This window comes from Sycon ciliatum, chromosome 4 (genome assembly GCF_964019385.1).
Source record: "Sycon ciliatum chromosome 4, ocSycCili1.1, whole genome shotgun sequence".
In the NCBI taxonomy this organism is placed as follows: Eukaryota; Metazoa; Porifera; class Calcarea; order Leucosolenida; family Sycettidae; genus Sycon; species Sycon ciliatum.
In genome coordinates, this window is record NC_088646.1 from 9,231,929 (window position 1) to 9,248,992 (window position 17,064).

A 17,064-nucleotide genomic window follows, 5' to 3' on the forward strand; every position below is an offset into this window, starting at 1 on the left:
TGTGTGTGAGAGAGAGAGAGAGAGAGAGAGAGAGAGAGAGAGGGGGGGAGGGAGAGAGAGAGAGAGAGAGAGAGAGAGGGCCCTGAGAGGGAGGGAGGGAGGCTCAGGGAGGCTCAGGGAGGGAGGCTCAGGGAGGGAGGGAGGGAGAGAGAGAGAGCTATATGTCGACAAGCGTGAATTTTGTCTGTTTGAGCTTGGCCACTCCTTTGGAGTTCATCCCCACTTTTGCCAAACACTACCTGATTGAAGGAACTGCGTGGGGAGTACTTTACCCAACGTCCAGGTCTTCTCCAAGAAAAGATGGTCTGGATGTGGCCCGATTTCGGTATGCTTCGGGCTTACCCAAGTGACTTTATATAACATATTTGTAACAATCATGGGAAAGGACCAGTATATCATTTAATTATACTTATAAAACAAAGTAATTAGTTGAACTCGGATGTTGAGCCATTTAAATATGGATAAAAAGGAGAAGGACAATAATGGTATGCGTTGTGATTATTAGTATTGATTACTTCAGTAGCTGTCCACCAACGTAACCAGATTAAGATCATATACAGTCAGCGAATGCAACAAAATGGCAAAACTTGTTACTAATTATTGTAGTCTATTCTATTTACATCAATTCATAGCCACTATTACGTGGAGTTCAGTTGGATGTTGGCATTTCGTCTTCGCTTAGCTTCTCCTTCCTATGTTTATTACATAAACTTGGGCCTTCCAATTTATTTGGTTAGTCTGTTGTAGCTTGCTTTTCGTCGAGTTGTAGCAAGAGTCATGTACTTTTGGTTGTAGTGAGACCGGAATGTCTTACTAGTTTCGTCATCATCCAGTAACTCTCTTCGGCCAAGTACGACTACTGCTACATTGTACACTACACTGATTCACCACAGTATTCACTTCGTCTTGGGGTTAGACATGGGGAAGTAAGTTGCTGGGGGGTGAGCCCGCCGGCCCGCCGGGCATACGCTGATGTCATTCTTTGCTTCCATGCAAAGTAGCTTGTGCTCTTCTTCATTGCGGTTTCCTTCCCCTCTTGGTCCTTTCCTAACCTGAGCCTTCCAAGTTGGAAGGTTAATTGTTGGTTTGCGCCTCAGAGAAGTTTGTCAGGACGTTGAATGTCTCACTACATTGTACTCCTTGTCAGTTTTGTGCCATCAAGTTAGTTGTCGCACTCGCTGATTGTGTATGACCTGGTTATCAGGTCACGTTGGTGGACAGTTACAGTCGTAACTCTTACCATGATTTTTTGTCCTTCCCTTTTTATCCACTAAAAACAAAAGCCAGTATTCAGGCCTAGTGCCTGGAAACATTCTGAAACATGCTTATCGGCATGCACCGGCACACAAAAACCACAGTCATTAAAGCATGGAGCCGCAAATCTGATGTTTTTGTAAGCTCCCTATGCATTCCTGTGAGTTCTCAGATGGAATGGGCCAGGTAAAGAAAAAGTGGAAGTCCGTGAATGTATCAATAACTCAGTCATATGCTCGTCACGATAACTGATCATAACTCTTAAAATCATATACATGTAGTCATGAAATACGAACTGCATGTGAAATTCCCAACTGTAAATAACACAGAGCATGAACAGAATAGGGCTAGTTGTGGAACAATTCATTCCATTCTTTGAAAAACCAAAAACTCCCAACACAAAATCTGGCAACGTGAGGCAAACAGCGAGAACGAGTGGTGCCTACTGAGGAAATGTGAAAATACATCTACGCGCCGTCCACATTCAATTCCAATTTCAGACTTGAATGCAGTTGTACTGTACCAGCACTACACTCTATTGACTGAGACCGAGGGAGTCCTTTCATGGTCATGTTATGTCGCAAAACATTATCCTAACAGTACTAGATTGGAACCGTCTCGAAGAACTCCAACGCTCCTTGTGGATCAGGTTTGATCTGCATATTACGAGAAAGACATGTACACACACGTGCACCCATATACACCCGAACGCCATGCATGCCAACCGTCCAGGGTTTCCCGGGACAGTCCGGGGAAAAGGGTGTTTGTACCAGGGTCCAGGGATGCCTTGCAAAAGTCCCGGGATTGAGATGGAACTTTCGAATCGATGTTTTTTCCTTTTTATGACGATTTTTCAGTGTTTCCTCGAACTAGGTCCGTTGTAAGTATACACAGAACATACATAGTAGTAGCACGCAGTAGATACAGCGCAAGCGCCCGTGTCCGGGCCACAAGTGCAACTCGTTCGAGAGTAGAAATCTATACTACAGTCGTGCTCAATGAAATCTCCAGTCGCGTCACTTAAGTACGCGTCGGGCGTTGCGTAGTCCTTGACTTGCGAACACTGGGCTGCGAAATAGTGCAAGGCGCAAACTTGAGTGACGCGACTGGATTTCATTGAGCACGACTGTACCTGCAGTTCGGCATTGGACTCCAGAGTTCGTCCTCATATTTCTCCTACAAGTACATGGCCATGTACTTGTAGTCGAAAGAGGGGGAAGAGATGGAAGAGGTGGGAGAGGCGGGAGAGGTGGAAGAGGTGGTAGTCTTCAACTCAGGTGACCCAGACTGTATCCACAAAAAAGAACAGGGTTTTTTCTTTCAAGGAGGATTGGATTCGCAAGTACAGCGTTGGACAGAGTTCTATGCGCAACAGCTACGTGTTTTGCAAAGGGTGTCATGTATGCATATCTGCTGCGACGTTGGTGGTGAGAATGAGCTTTTTTAAAGCAACCTGCAAGGCAAAAAAACATAATGGAGCTGCAACGGATTGACGGTAGTCAACAGACATTTTACTTGCTCTCGTGTGGAGTAGTGCCTTTGCTGTATGCGTTATGCAGAGCCCACGGACTCGTCAGTTTGAGCACTCTGGCAAGGTACGTTCGGGCCTGGTTTAAATCTGGCTTTGGAAAATTTATTTTTCATTGATAACAGGTTCGGCCTCATTTTCTCTGTGCTGCGCTGGTGAGTTCACAAAGGACGAAACAGTTCTGTCCGCAGATTGAGAACTTTTACTAGTGCTGACAGCTACAACTAGCTCAATGCAATGACATCCTTTTTTGCTTGAGCATCAGTCATGAAAAATACATCTGCTAATGATGGATGCATTAGAACTGGTGTCCAGGGAAAAGGGAATTCAGCCTCGTTGTCCAGGGAACTCAAGCCTCCAGGTTTGCATGTATGCCGAGTACGGCACGCACGCACGTGCATAATACACTTGCACATACACCCACATACATTATGCATACAAACATGCACGCACACATATGCATACACACATGCACTCACACTCACACACACACACACACACCATGACATACATGGTCACACACGCAATGTATGTCATGGTGTGTGTGTGTGTGTGTGTGTGTGTGTGTGTGTGTGTGTGTGTGTGTGTGTGTGTGTGTGTGTGTGTGTGTGTGTGTGTGTGTGTGTGTGTGTGTGTGTGTGTGTGTGTGTGTGTGTGTAGAGTCAGTGTGTGTGCTGCTGCTCTTGCTCTGGATATGTTCATCGATGTCTCGTCTGCATTTGGTCTGACCGTCAATCTGGACAAGACCAAATGTATGGCTGTTGGCTATGGTATCACGGATGATGACCGACTTCCTCTTCCTGTGAAGAATGGCACATTGGAATGTGTGCGTGAGTTCCGGTACCTGGGTGCTGTTATCCATGATTCTGGCCGATCTCACAAAGATGTATCGACCCGTGTTTCATCTGCCTCCCGTGCTTTTGGAGCGCTCCGTCATGCCGTCTTCAATGACCACAATCTCTCTTTGCGCACCAAGCGTCTGGTTTTCGAGGCCTGTGTTCTGTCCCCGTTACTACTCTACTGTGTGGAGACGTCATGGTTTGACACAGCGCAGGAACGAGTCATGGTTTGACACAGCGCAGGAACGAGTCATGGTTTGACACAGCGCAGGAACGAGTCATGGTTTGACACAGCGCAGGAACGAGTCATGGTTTGACACAGCGCAGGAACGAGTCATGGTTTGACACAGCGCAGGAACGAGTCATGGTTTGACACAGCGCAGGAACGAGTCATGGTTTGACACAGCGCAGGAACGAGTCATGGTTTGACACAGCGCAGGAACGAGTCATGGTTTGACACAGCGCAGGAACGAGTCATGGTTTGACACAGCGCATGAACGAGTCATGGTTTGACACAGCGCAGGAACGAGTCATGGTTTGACACAGCGCAGGAACGAGTCATGGTTTGACACAGCGCAGGAACGAGTCATGGTTTGACACAGCGCAGGAACGAGTCATGGTTTGACACAGCGCAGGAACGAGTCATGGTTCGCCACAGCGCAGGAACGAGTCATGGTTTGACACAGCGCAGGAACGAGTCATGGTTTGACACAGCGCAGGAACCATCTGAGTGGCGGCAAGCTTATCGAATAATACAACCAGCTCAGAAATCGGCCCGGGAGATAGTCTGCGAGGTGTGCCGGCGTGCATTTGCTCGGCAGCAAGATATCGCCCGCCACAACTTGCACAAGTGCATCATGGAACGGCGTAAACCAGTCCAGCAGCAAGCCAGCAGCCGCCAGTGCTCCCAGTGTCACCGATGGTTTCGGAGTGCGGGTAGCATTGCAGTCCATCGCTGTGCCCAGTCACCTGTACGCCTATGTATTCGGAAACCGTGCTGTACCGCTCACTGTCCCATTTGTGAATGTTGCTGTAAGTCGATCCGGGGCTTTGCTATCCACAACTGCAACTGATCCACCAGGCGCCCAACTGCTGATGAAAGGGACAAGTTCCAATTGCAATGTCAGAATTGCCAGAGGCGTTTCAAAAGGCGAAACGACTTATCCCGTCACCAACGCTCATGTCTCCTCTTGTCTCCGTCTCGCTCAACGAGAAACGCGTGACCTACATGGCAGTGTATACCAGGACCAGGTGTGTGTGTGTGTGTGTGTGTGTGTGTGTGTGTGTGTGTGTGTGTGTGTGTCCTTCGCGAGGCCTTGCAAGCCCGCGAGTGGAGCAAACTACCGCACGAAGACGACGACTTGGAACGACTGTGAGCATTGGCTCATGGAATGTTCGCTCTGTTGTGAAGAGTGATGGACCAGTTCAACCGGCAGCCGTGAGATGAATCGTTCCCGATGATAAGCCAGATCCATAGCTGCCAGAGATGGCTCTCTCGAACATGGTCCCCGAGTCCCTGACCTGGTACCTCTCTCTCAGCGGACTGCCGTTGCTCGTCGTTCCATATTGTCGGTGACCGTAATGGTGGTGTTTACCAGGACCAGGACCAGGAGTGTGTGTGTGTGTGTGTGTGTGTGTGTGTGTGTGTGTGTGTGTGTGTGTGTGTGTGTGTGTGTGTGTGTGTGTGTGTGTGTGTGACTGTGTGTGCATGTGTATGTCATCGTGGCAATTGGACACCAAGACTAATCATTTGCATGATATGGTGTGTGTATTATTCCCTATTGGCTGAAGGTGGTGTGTAGTGTGCGTAATGTAGGTATATTGTAAGTAAGCAAGGCGGCTCTTACCGTTTTCTTCCCTGCTGTCCAACCTTGCGGGCACACTGTAACCAAACAAGACGGTAACGGACACGGGGTTACAGTTGCAAAGACAAAAAGGACTAGATTCAAGTACTGATAGCCACCACAGGGGACATTGGAAGGTATTTTAGGTTAGTATGGTCAACCACCTGAAGCACAATTCACTTGTGGGGTTGGGGTGGTTCATCTGAAAAATTTCGAAGTTTAGAGGCTTAAAGGGGAAGTTAAGGCAAAAATTAAAATTTCACCAGTTGTAGTCTTCGGGGCGCTGAGTCGAATGGTCTTGGTCCGAGGAAGCTGAGACACTCCCTTCCTACTTGAATCCCAATCGAACTCGCGCACTTCCACCGAAACTGGGTGACTGCGCCCTACTAGATGGGGATTTGTATGCAAAATGTCACTAAAAGCGCCATTTCGTTCTTATAAAAGCACGGATGACCGCGATTGGCCCATATGTTGTAGTCTTTTGGACGCTGAGTCGACTGGTTTTGCAAGATGTGCAGTGCATGAAAATACTGCAAAAGTATAACTGTACAGCCAGACCTTGCTTAACTGCACACATCCGTTTTCCACAAAAAAATTTCCGGATAGGCGAGGGAACCGGAAAATCGAACACACATACTGTGTGTATGTATGACATATGCTATAGATCGGTAACCAACGATTTTCTTGCGGATTGCGAGGGATCCAGATATAAGAGGACCGGATAAACGATGTCTGACTGTAACTGCTTCTATGACCACTTGGTATTACTATTAGGAAAGGGAATCCTACAATACTTCATAGTAGACACAATGTATGCCACAGCCATACATACCACTTCCATGCTTGTCAGAATACTGAAACGCCTCGACAAGACGCTTCACTTCATCCACGTTACGGCCAACCTCCAGGTCATTGACTGTGATCTGCCTCACAATGCCTTTCGGATCAATTATAAACAAGCCACTGCACAAGATGAACACACACACAAATAGACAAATGCAACAAATTAGTGAAATAGAATAATGTATTGCTTACACGCATGGGCCACAAAATCATGGTTGACATGCATGTAAGTGCTGCCGACCGTTTATCCCTGGCCTCCTGTTAATTAATGGTCATTGCCCAAAACTTTCTTCTTCTTCTTCTTCTTTGTCGTCGTCATCCTCCTCCTCCTCCTTTCCCTCCTCTTCAGCAGTCGTGATAACTTGATTAGCAGATATTGAAGCCAGCTAGTCTCGTCCCCAAATGAGGTTCCATGGGAATTCTGAGGGATGGGCTGTCATGTCATTTCCACACCATCTCAGGTTGGGCACACGGGCTACAGTGATTGCAAGTACAGTAAGACCTGCCCTAACCGGACGCCCTTGGTGTAGCGGAAACTGCCCTGATACGACAGGATTCGCGGCTTGATCCAGGGATGAACGTTCGATCCACAGCATTTTGGTGCACGGAAATTTGTCCGATCAATACAGGATTCTCCTTGATACAGGGTCCGGCAAACACATGTTGTCCTGTATTATGAATAGTGGTTGCAAGTATTGTGTCTTTCTGGACAGCTTGTAGGTCTCACACGGTGGGGCTCAGACGAACTGATCGAGCCGATTGCTCGGCCTATCACTGGTACTTGCTATGCCCACCGTCCTCCTCCTCCTCCTCCTCTTCATCCTCTTTTCGCCTAGCGACAATAAGCCATCCAATTTTCTGCCTGACCCTAGTCAGCCAGCATTTTCAAAACAAAAAGAGATCGTGGCTGGAACAGGTCAGCTGTGAGGCCAAACGGTGTTTCCCTTCGTAATCTGGAGGTAATGTAAAATGTTATCAAAGCATATCTGTGAGGGTATTTGGAAACTGGTATTATACCAGGACTAGCGGCTTGGCAGCATGACTCGGTGGTATAGCACTACATACAGCAGCTGAAAGCAACCGTGTCTCGGCATTGGGCATTTATCTATGCCCGGTTTTTTACGCCAAAGACAAAGTGGGTTTGAACCAATGTAGCAAACACAATGTAAATGTATTGGGCGGACATACCGCAAGGCAACACCATCATCTTCCACTAGCACGTCGTAGGCCTGCGCAATTTGCCGGGTCGGATCAGCCAGGATTGGGATGTTCATCTTGCCAAGACCACCTTTGGATCTAGGTACACCAGTCCTGCATAAACACACGTGCACGTGCATGCGCACACGTAACACGATTGAACTCATAAGCACAATTTGAAACATTCGACGACAAGATCCAACGATAGGTGCTTCCAACCAAGTGAATCAAACCGTTTGAAACTCTCCCTCTGATCGTGGTCTTTTGATGGAAATGACAATGCTGAACTGAGTGGGAATCATCATGCCCAAGTGACTTGCTGCAGTTCAAATTTCATGTCACTACATTATAGTCGTAATGACCTACTTGGTCCGCGTCATCAATATTGTCGCTTATCTTTCAGCTTTGTTTTTATGTCGCCAATGCTCACTTGGCAGCCCATTTCATCCCAATTTTGGTTAGTAAGTAGGCCAATTGGACAGCTTTGCGCACACATGGTACACCCATGCAACATCCACAAACGGTACACCCACACACGTACACCCATGCAACACCCACACACGTACACCCATGCAACACACACACACGTACACCCATGCAACACACACACACACACACACACAGTGCATACAACACACGGCACATACAACATTCAGACAGACAGCAGGGGCGTGCTCGGCTCCCCTTCCAGGGAGGTGCACCACTTCCAGACAACAGCAATTTTCAAAAGGTTGTACCGGTGACATCATACAAAGATTGTACATGTATGTCATCAAGAATGAACACAGTACAGCATCATATCAATTTTCTCAAAATAAAGGATGACAACTTTACAAATCTTTAAAAACCAATCCGTCGACGGCACTGTGCCAGGCAGGCCGATGCAAACACATATTGTATGGATATAGCTAAGAACAATCGTAACACTAGTCGACGTATCTGGACAGGATTTGGCGAGGAGAGCGTCGAAAGAACAGCTTCAGCACCTCATCTGTGGATGTGCTCCCGCGAGGTCGGGCTTTCCGCAATACATTGGTGACTTTTCAAAACCCCGGTTGAAATATTTTGGGGGGTGCACTTGCCCCCTGTGCCCCTCGCCAAGCACGCCCCTGGACAGATATCTGCACAGACACGCACAGACACACCGACCATCAGACAACCCCAACCAACCACAAGTAACTGACCATGCCTTATGGCAATACTCAGAGTCCACAGAGCAGGCCACGATCTCGCAGTGCAGGTTTTTGAACTCCTCATAGCGTTCACTGAACTCAATGATCTCCGTAGGGCAAACAAATGTGCTGCAAGTTCACACAACAAACACACATGAAAGTCAATGCACAGACCAATCAGTTTAAGATTGTGACCAAATGAAGGACACAGGCGGGGAAAGCCTGATGTGTCTCCGTTACAAGATATTCATCAGTTTGAGGAGTAGAAAATAGGACGTCCGAAGAAAATTGACTGTCACGACCAGGACTCAAACCAGGGACCCTTGCTTGTAGCCAGCGATGCCGCTCTAACCACTGAGCTATGGTGTAGTCGTCATTCCAGCAGCGACCGTTCAACATTCTCTTCAGACTTCACGAGATGTTTTTCACCCTAATACATGTATTTCTCTCCTGCACACACTCTCGCCCATACAACCACACTATACAATCATACACATAGCCATGCCACACCACTCACACGTAGCACAGAACTGTCATGTTCCCGGGGGGGGGGGGGGGGGGGGGGAGGCTGTGTGAACAGCAAAGTCCCTGCATTTGCTACGCCAGTAAACCTCTCTCCACAAGTCCCAGAAAACTACTGATTTATTAGAAAGACAGTATAACACTGATAAAAATAAGGCGTGCCCATGATCACACCCACACACCACACACAAAGCACACACACACACACACCCGCCCGCACCTGCACATGCACACCCATACACAAACAGACAGACACACATACAGACAGATACAGACACCCCCCCCCCCCACACACACACACCAATGTTGCTTACAAGTCTCCTGGGTAAAAGAACAGGACGAGATATTTGCCTGCATGGATGGCACAACATACACAACAGCATTGTACACAGTGAACTGCATCAGAATGGAGGACACTTTTATGGAGGAGAAGGAGGACTATGGAAGACACTTTTATGGAGGACCATGGGGGACACTTTTATGGAGGACTTCTTTGCTGTGCCCTGGGTACTAACAACGAACAGAGCGGCAGCAATTGTCTCAGGTGGTGAATGTACGCACGTGACCTGAACTGCATTACCTACTCAATAGCTTACCTACTCAATAGCTATCTATCCACTTCCCCTCGCCACACATCTCCTACTGCCGCCGCTCCGCCCCCGTTACCGTTGTTGTTGCAATGCATCATTATTCTTCCCCTCCCTCTACACAGCCTGGCCTTCCCATGCACAATTGCACATGCGGATCAACAAACATCACCGTCTTATTTCATTTTATTTATTGCAACCGTGACCTCTGACACACAGTCAAGAAGCCACGCAGACGCCCACTTACCCACATACTGCTCCAGTGATATTGTACTGAAGATGCCATTAGGCATAAGTGCCTTGCCTTTGAATGCTGGTGCTGACTTTTGTACTCTGGCCCTGGGCATTGCCGCCACCGGGAATCTACTGTCTGCAGAACCAACCATTGCTGACGGATTGATCGTTGGCAGGTTTGAGAGCATCGGTAGCATACTGGTGAGGCTTTGACTGCGTGATTGTCCACCGCTTCTGAGAGAACACAGGCAAACAACCATCCAGCCGTTATAGTCACCTGTGACATTTTACCCCGGCGAGATATAACATACATGTAGAGTAACACTTGTAACTAAAGACCACCGTGACTAGCGACCAGCCTGGTACTACAGTAAAACCTGTAACTAAAGACCACCGTGACTAGCGACCAGCCTGGTACTACAGTAAAACCTGTAACTAAAGACCACCGTGACTAGCGACCAGCCTGCTACTACAGTAAAACCTGTAACTAAAGACCACCGTGACTAGCGACCAGCCTGGTACTACAGTAAAACCTGTAACTAAAGACCACCGTGACTAGCGACCAGCCTGGTACTACAGTAAAACCTGTAACTAAAGACCACCGTGACTAGCGACCAGCCTGGTACTACAGTAAAACCTGTAACTAAAGACCACCGTGACTAGCGACCAGCCTGGTACTACAGTAAAACCTGTAACTAAAGACCACCGTGACTAGCGACCAGCCTGGTACTACAGTAAAACCTGTAACTAAAGACCACCGTGACTAGCGACCAGCCTGCTACTACAGTAAAACCTGTAACTAAAGACCACCGTGACTAGCGACCAGCCTGGCACTACAGTAAAACCTGTAACTAAAGACCACCGTGACTAGCGACCAGCCTGGTACTACAGTAAAACCTGTAACTAAAGACCACCGTGACTAGCGACCAGCCTGGTACTACAGTAAAACCTGTAACTAAAGACCACCGTGACTAGCGACCAGCCTGGTACTACAGTAAAACCTGTAACTAAAGACCACCGTGACTAGCGACCAGCCTGGTACTACAGTAAAACCTGTAACTAAAGACCACCGTGACTAGCGACCAGCCTGGTACTACAGTAAAACCTGTAACTAAAGACCACCGTGACTAGCGACCAGCCTGGTACTACAGTAAAACCTGTAACTAAAGACCACCGTGACTAGCGACCAGCCTGGTACTACAGTAAAACCTGTAACTAAAGACCACCGTGACTAGCGACCAGCCTGGTACTACAGTAAAACCTGTAACTAAAGACCACCGTGACTAGCGACCAGCCTGGTACTACAGTAAAACCTGTAACTAAAGACCACCATGACTAGTGACCAGCCTGGTACTACAGTAAAACCTGTAACTAAAGACCACCATGACTAGTGACCAGCCTGGTACTACAGTAAAACCTGTAACTAAAGACCACCGTGACTAGCGACCAGCCTGGTACTACAGTAAAACCTGTAACTAAAGACCACCGTGACTAGCGACCAGCCTGGTACTACAGTAAAACCTGTGACTAAAGACCACCATGACTAGCGACCAGCCTGGTACTACAGTAAAACCTGTAACTAAAGACCACCATGACTAGTGACCAGCCTGGTACTACAGTAAAACCTGTGACTAAAGACCACCATGACTAGCGACCAGCCTGGTACTACAGTAAAACCTGTAACTAAAGACCACCGTGACTAGCGACCAGCCTGGTACTACAGTAAGACCTGTAACTAAAGACCACTGCGACTAGCGACCAGCCTGGTACTACAGTAAAACCTGTAACTAAAGACCACCATGACTAGCGGCCAGCCTGGTACTACAATAAAACCTGTGACTAAAGACCACCATGACTAGCGACCAGCCTGGTACTACAGTAAAACCTGTAACTAAAGACCACCGTGACTAGCGACCAGCCTGGTACTACCGACCACTTCGCCAGACACGGACGGTCTCATATTCATTATAGTTGTGTGCGGTGCAAACCTCTAACTAAGGACCACCTGCCGCTAAAGATCACTTTCTCTGGCCCAAAGGGGTGGTCGTTAGTGTTAGGTTTTACTGCACTAGTACTTGTTTGACCTCGGATGTTGCGCCAATGTAATCATGGATAAATAAGGGAAGGACAAAATGTTCCAGTAATAACATCCAGTGTAACGTCAGAGACGCTACAGAGATTTACCTAGCCATTAAGCATTTCCGACACTTCCTGGAAGGGCGTGTCTTCCATGTGTGCACCGATCACAAGCCTCTGACACATGCCATCCACAGCCGTTCACAGACCCACAGCCCGCGTCAACAGCGCCATTTGTCGTACATTGCTGAGTTCACGACAGATATTCGTCATGTCAAGGGTTCTCAGAATGCTGCCGCTGATGCACTGTCACGATGCCGCCTACCCGATGAGCCCGTCTCTGCCATCACTGCCATTGACACAGCTTCCTTTGCCGCCGCTCAACAAGATGATCCAGACTTGCCCAGTCCTGGTAAGGATCCATCCACTTCGCTATGCTGGCAATCTATAGCTCTGCCCATGACTGATCACTCGCTCATCTGTGACACCTCTACTGCGTCTGCCCGCCCGTATGTACCTGCCAAGCTGCGCCGTGCTGTTTTCAATTCGCTTCACGGCCTCTCCCACCCTGGTACCCGCGCTACCAGGCACCTGATTACAGCTCGCTACGTCTGGCCCGCGATGAACAAGGATATTAGTGAGTGGTGTCGTTCCTGCCACGCTTGTCAGCAGTCTAAAGTTCAGCGCCACACCACATCTCCCGTGAGTGCATTCAAGCAACCTGATGCCCGTTTCTCCCATGTCCATGTCGACATCGTAGGCCCGCTTCCATCTTCTAGTGAGTCTCGCTACCTCTTGACGATGGTAGATCGCTTTACTCGCTGGCCCGAAGCAGTACCTATTCCCGACATTACAGCCGAAACCGTCGCTCGCCAGTTTGTTGCCACCTGGGTCGCCCGATTTGGTGTTCCCACTGTGCTCACAACCGACCGAGGTGCCCAATTTGAGTCATCCCTGTGGTCATCGCTCATGTCACTACTTGGCACATCTCGCATTCGTACAACGGCTTACCACCCTGCTGCCAACGGCATGGTAGAGCGCTTTCACAGACAACTGAAAGCTGCACTCCGAGCTTCCGACAATCCACAGCGCTGGACGGAACATCTGCCACTAGTCCTGCTCGGCATTCGCTCCTCCCTGAAGGCTGACCTCAACTGCTCAGTTGCAGAAATGGTCTACGGTTGCCACCTCCGCCTGCCAAGTGATTTCCTCACTGACGAGCCTGAGCCATTTCCGGATCCGACGTCCTATGTCAGCCGCCTCAAACAAGCCATGTCCGAGCTCCGCCCTACACAACCCCGCAAGCCACCCACCCAGCATCCGTTCATTCCAGCTGACCTCTCGACATGCTCTCATGTCTTCATTCGCACAGATGCAACACGAACGCCCCTCCAACGTCCTTACACTGGTCCACACCGAGTCCTGGAACGTCATGATAAGTACTTCCGCCTCGACCTCAACGGCCGCTCCGACACAGTATCCATCGACCGACTCAAACCCGCATTCCATGACAACCAGTCTGTCGACCATTGCCATCCGACCAAGCCGACGCCATCGCTCGCATTCGACGTGCCTCCGCCACGCCAAACACGAGCTGGTCGTCAAGTCAGATTTCCCGCCTATTTCTGACACTCTCTCGCTTATCCCATTTGCTTGCTCTCCCTTTATCGCGCTAGTTATCGCTCATTACTCATTCACTAGGAGGGGAGCTCTGTAGCGTCTCTGACGTTCTCGCATCATGACATCATCATTTGTTTGCATGTACACGTCATATTTTCCTCATCATCACAAACACTGATTCACCATACTCTCGCACACATTGTAATACCTACTACACGTACTTCGCTACCATAATAATTACGTAATGTTTGGCTAGCATAGTTCCAATACACATTACGACATCTTTTGATGTTACGCACTCCTCGCCTACAACGCTATTGTAGAAAAGTAGTCTTTACTCATCTCTTGTAAGTTCTGTTTGCATCCAAACACTTCTTCCAAACAGCACACGTCAGATATCTGACAAAACAACAAACTTCATTGCACAGTCTTCTATCACAATCTCTTTCCTATATAAACCTCCTTTCTCTTCACTTTCTTCATGACATTTAGTGTTCGCCAGTCTTGTAAAGATCTTGGAAACTAACACTCGTTGCACTGTATCTAGACTACTAAACCAGTAGCGTCCGGCATTCTATGTTGCATGGGACATAGCTCGTACTCAATCTTCTTTGCGCTTTCCCTCCCCTCTAAGTCTTTGGATCTTTCCTTACCTGAGCCTCCCAAGTTGGAAGGTTGTTGGTTTGCACCTCGTAGATGTGTTAGGTGTCAGGTCAGTGAATGTCTCAGGGCTCCTTGTCAGTTTTGTGCCCTGTTGTCACACTATCTGACTGTGTATCATCTGGTTCCATTGGTGGACAGTTGGTCACAACTTGTCACATTGTATCCTTTCTTTATCCACAGTACTTGTTTATGGATCATTTACATGAGAAATTTCGTAATGTCCGCTTCGCTTATACTATTTATCGCCTTAATAAAGTTATTGTCTCCTCGTCGCCTATTCATTTACATGAGAAAGTGCTCCCTGGGTGTACGGTAAGCTTGCGCTCTGGGGTAGAGCTAGTTGAGCCCTGAGCAAGCTTCATAGGCTCACTTTATCATGCAAGCGTGCCCTAAAATGATTGGACAACATATCAGCAGAAGGGCTTTCCTTGGCCCAGGGACGGGAAAGTGCTAGGTCAAGATATGCAAGCAATAAGCTTTCTTAGTCGCTAACACTAATGCTCCAGCTGTTGGGCTCAGCGCAGGCTTGTGACTACGTTTGTTGGGAGGTTGACAGTAGCATCGTGAATGACTTGACGGCCATCAATGCTCGTTCCGTGAATGACTGGACGGTCATCAATGCTTGTTCCACACATCCATGGAAAACACGGACTCACATTGATGTATGGCCTTCAGGAGGTGGTCCGTCTTCATGCTGGAAAGAGCATCTCTGTAATATTGTATCCCTGGTAATGTCAATTGGGCCTGGAACGGAGCACTATTGAAAATGTGGTGCTCGTGAGGCATAAACTTCCTCGGCCTACTCAAGCTCAACTGATGAGGGGTAAAATAGCACATACTCCGACCGGGTCCGTAGCGCCAGGATTTCGAGGGTCCGGCCAATGCCCCAATGCCGCGGATACTTTTCCAGAAATGACCATTATTGCCGAAAAACCCCGTTTTGCACTAATTGGGTGGGTCCACTTTTTCGAAACAAGGTCTGGCCATGGATGGACCGACGCGACCAGATGATGCTACAGCCCTGCTGAAACCGTGACTGTGCATTGAGCAGGGAGTGATGCTTTCTGTTTTAGTTTGCCGAGTTGAAGGTTAGATGGGCTTCTCGACCATTGCGAGCAGCCAACGTTTTTTGATATGATGACTACAGTACAGGCTATGCGAATAATTTCAGTGGATTTTCTAATGGGCGGTAACTGGTAAGTATACGGACTAAGTCAGCGGCAGGGAGTCTCCCTGGTCAAACCAAACCGGTTTGGGTACGACTCCGACAGTCCAAGTCTCCCTGGTCAGCGGATTTTCTATTGGGCGCCATGGCATGTACATGATGTATACAGCGCGAGTCACTTGTAACAAGACTTAGTAAGTTAGTGCAGCGCTGTGCCAGAGGCAGAGGCCCGCACCTTCGCCTTGCAGCTTGCAAAGCATCTCGACAACCGTGACTGATGATGTAAAATCGCATAACCTCTAGACTAAAGTCTATTGCTCTGTACAAAAAAGTATTTATCGCCGAAGTCGCTACAGTACCAGAAGTAAGTAATAGTTATTTTTCGGAAACACCGAACTAACTGTCCTCACGACTTGTGTCTTCTTCACTTACTTGTCCTCGCTCGGCTTTGGCTTCGGCGAAGGAAGCACCGGGTGCGTCTCCGGTGTCTTGAACATGATGCTGCTTCTACGCGTGGCCTCGGTGTCGATTCGTGTCGGAGCTTCTTGGCTTTCGGCTTGGCCGCGTGAGCTGCTGCTTCTTTTGGATACTTGTTGTAGGTTATCAGTGCGTTCGTCGATCACGGACAGTCTCTTCACGCCGTCAACGGAAGTTTGAGTGACTTGGCACGCATAGGTTGTAGTGGTGGAGACAGAGTCAGGCTCGACTTCTTTTTCAACCGTCGGCTTTCTTGACTTCCTTGCTACTGCGTCTTTGGAGAACGGAATTTCCGCTGGTATTATTTGCTTTCCGGGTTCTATCTCATACCAGCGTAGCGCCGGACCGTCGCGGACGGGCAGAATGCGCGCGCTGTCTCCTTCTCTGCTTTCGGGCAGTGCTCCTGCGCTTCTGCCTGTCCGCTTGAGCCGAGCTGCACCCGTACCCATACCACTCACCCGAATGTCAGCTACATGTACGTAGAAGACGTGCTTCTTGGAATCTTGCTCACTCCGCAGTGAGTGTGAGTCTAGACGTATCTAGTGTGAAGGCGTGCGCACGAGTGCGATAAGAAGTACACACAGTGTCAGTGCAGTGGGGACTGACCTCGCCAGATGTGTAACATCGTTCGGCTTTATCCTTCACGAGTCAGCCACGCGCGCAGCATTGTACTAGACTGTTTGCAAGTGAACTATTCTTCTCTGAGACTCTCGATCTTCATCTAATTCTAAGACAATGTGGGCAGAGGTAGATCTACTATTGCATGTGATGATAACGACTTTACGTTAGGTTTGCGATGGTGTCCGAGGCGGGGGAACAGCTCACAACTTACTTACTTCACAAGCGTAGTTTATCACGGTTCATATATACTCGTAGAGCAGCCCCACAAAGCCTTCAATACGGCGCTAAAAACAAAATTAATAGCGCAATCTGACGAACAATGCACGCAGCCTAGCCTATAGTACTATAGTATAGCCTGCATGAGACGGTTATAATGTCGACATGTACATGCCGGTATTTCTTCTGTGATTAGCAAGCATGGC

General features: G+C 48.5%; 1 protein-coding gene and 1 long non-coding RNA gene across 3 annotated transcripts in view; both read right to left on the minus strand.

Annotated features, from left to right (window-relative positions):
• LOC135814335 (uncharacterized) overlaps window positions 1–17,064 on the minus strand; it is a 167,749-nt gene that overhangs the window by 114,880 nt on the left and 35,805 nt on the right. The gene's annotated exons all lie outside the window — the stretch shown is intronic.
• Window positions 1,364–16,896, minus strand: LOC135814328 (peroxiredoxin 1-like). Of its 2 annotated transcripts, none has more exons than XM_065327435.1 (8): window positions 15,977–16,889; window positions 10,034–10,254; window positions 9,514–9,550; window positions 8,690–8,806; window positions 7,497–7,619; window positions 6,298–6,428; window positions 5,469–5,503; window positions 1,364–1,910 (listed from the first exon to the last, which is right to left on the minus strand). In XM_065327435.1, the coding sequence occupies exons 1-8, from the start codon at window positions 16,468–16,470 to the stop codon at window positions 1,857–1,859; spliced, it is 1,212 nt and encodes a 403-aa protein (XP_065183507.1). In that variant the 5' UTR covers window positions 16,471–16,889; the 3' UTR covers window positions 1,364–1,856. The 2 variants fall into 2 exon arrangements, with proteins under 2 accessions (XP_065183507.1, XP_065183506.1); XM_065327434.1 differs by lacking the exon at window positions 1,364–1,910 and adding an exon at window positions 2,395–2,541 and having other exon boundaries at window positions 15,977–16,896.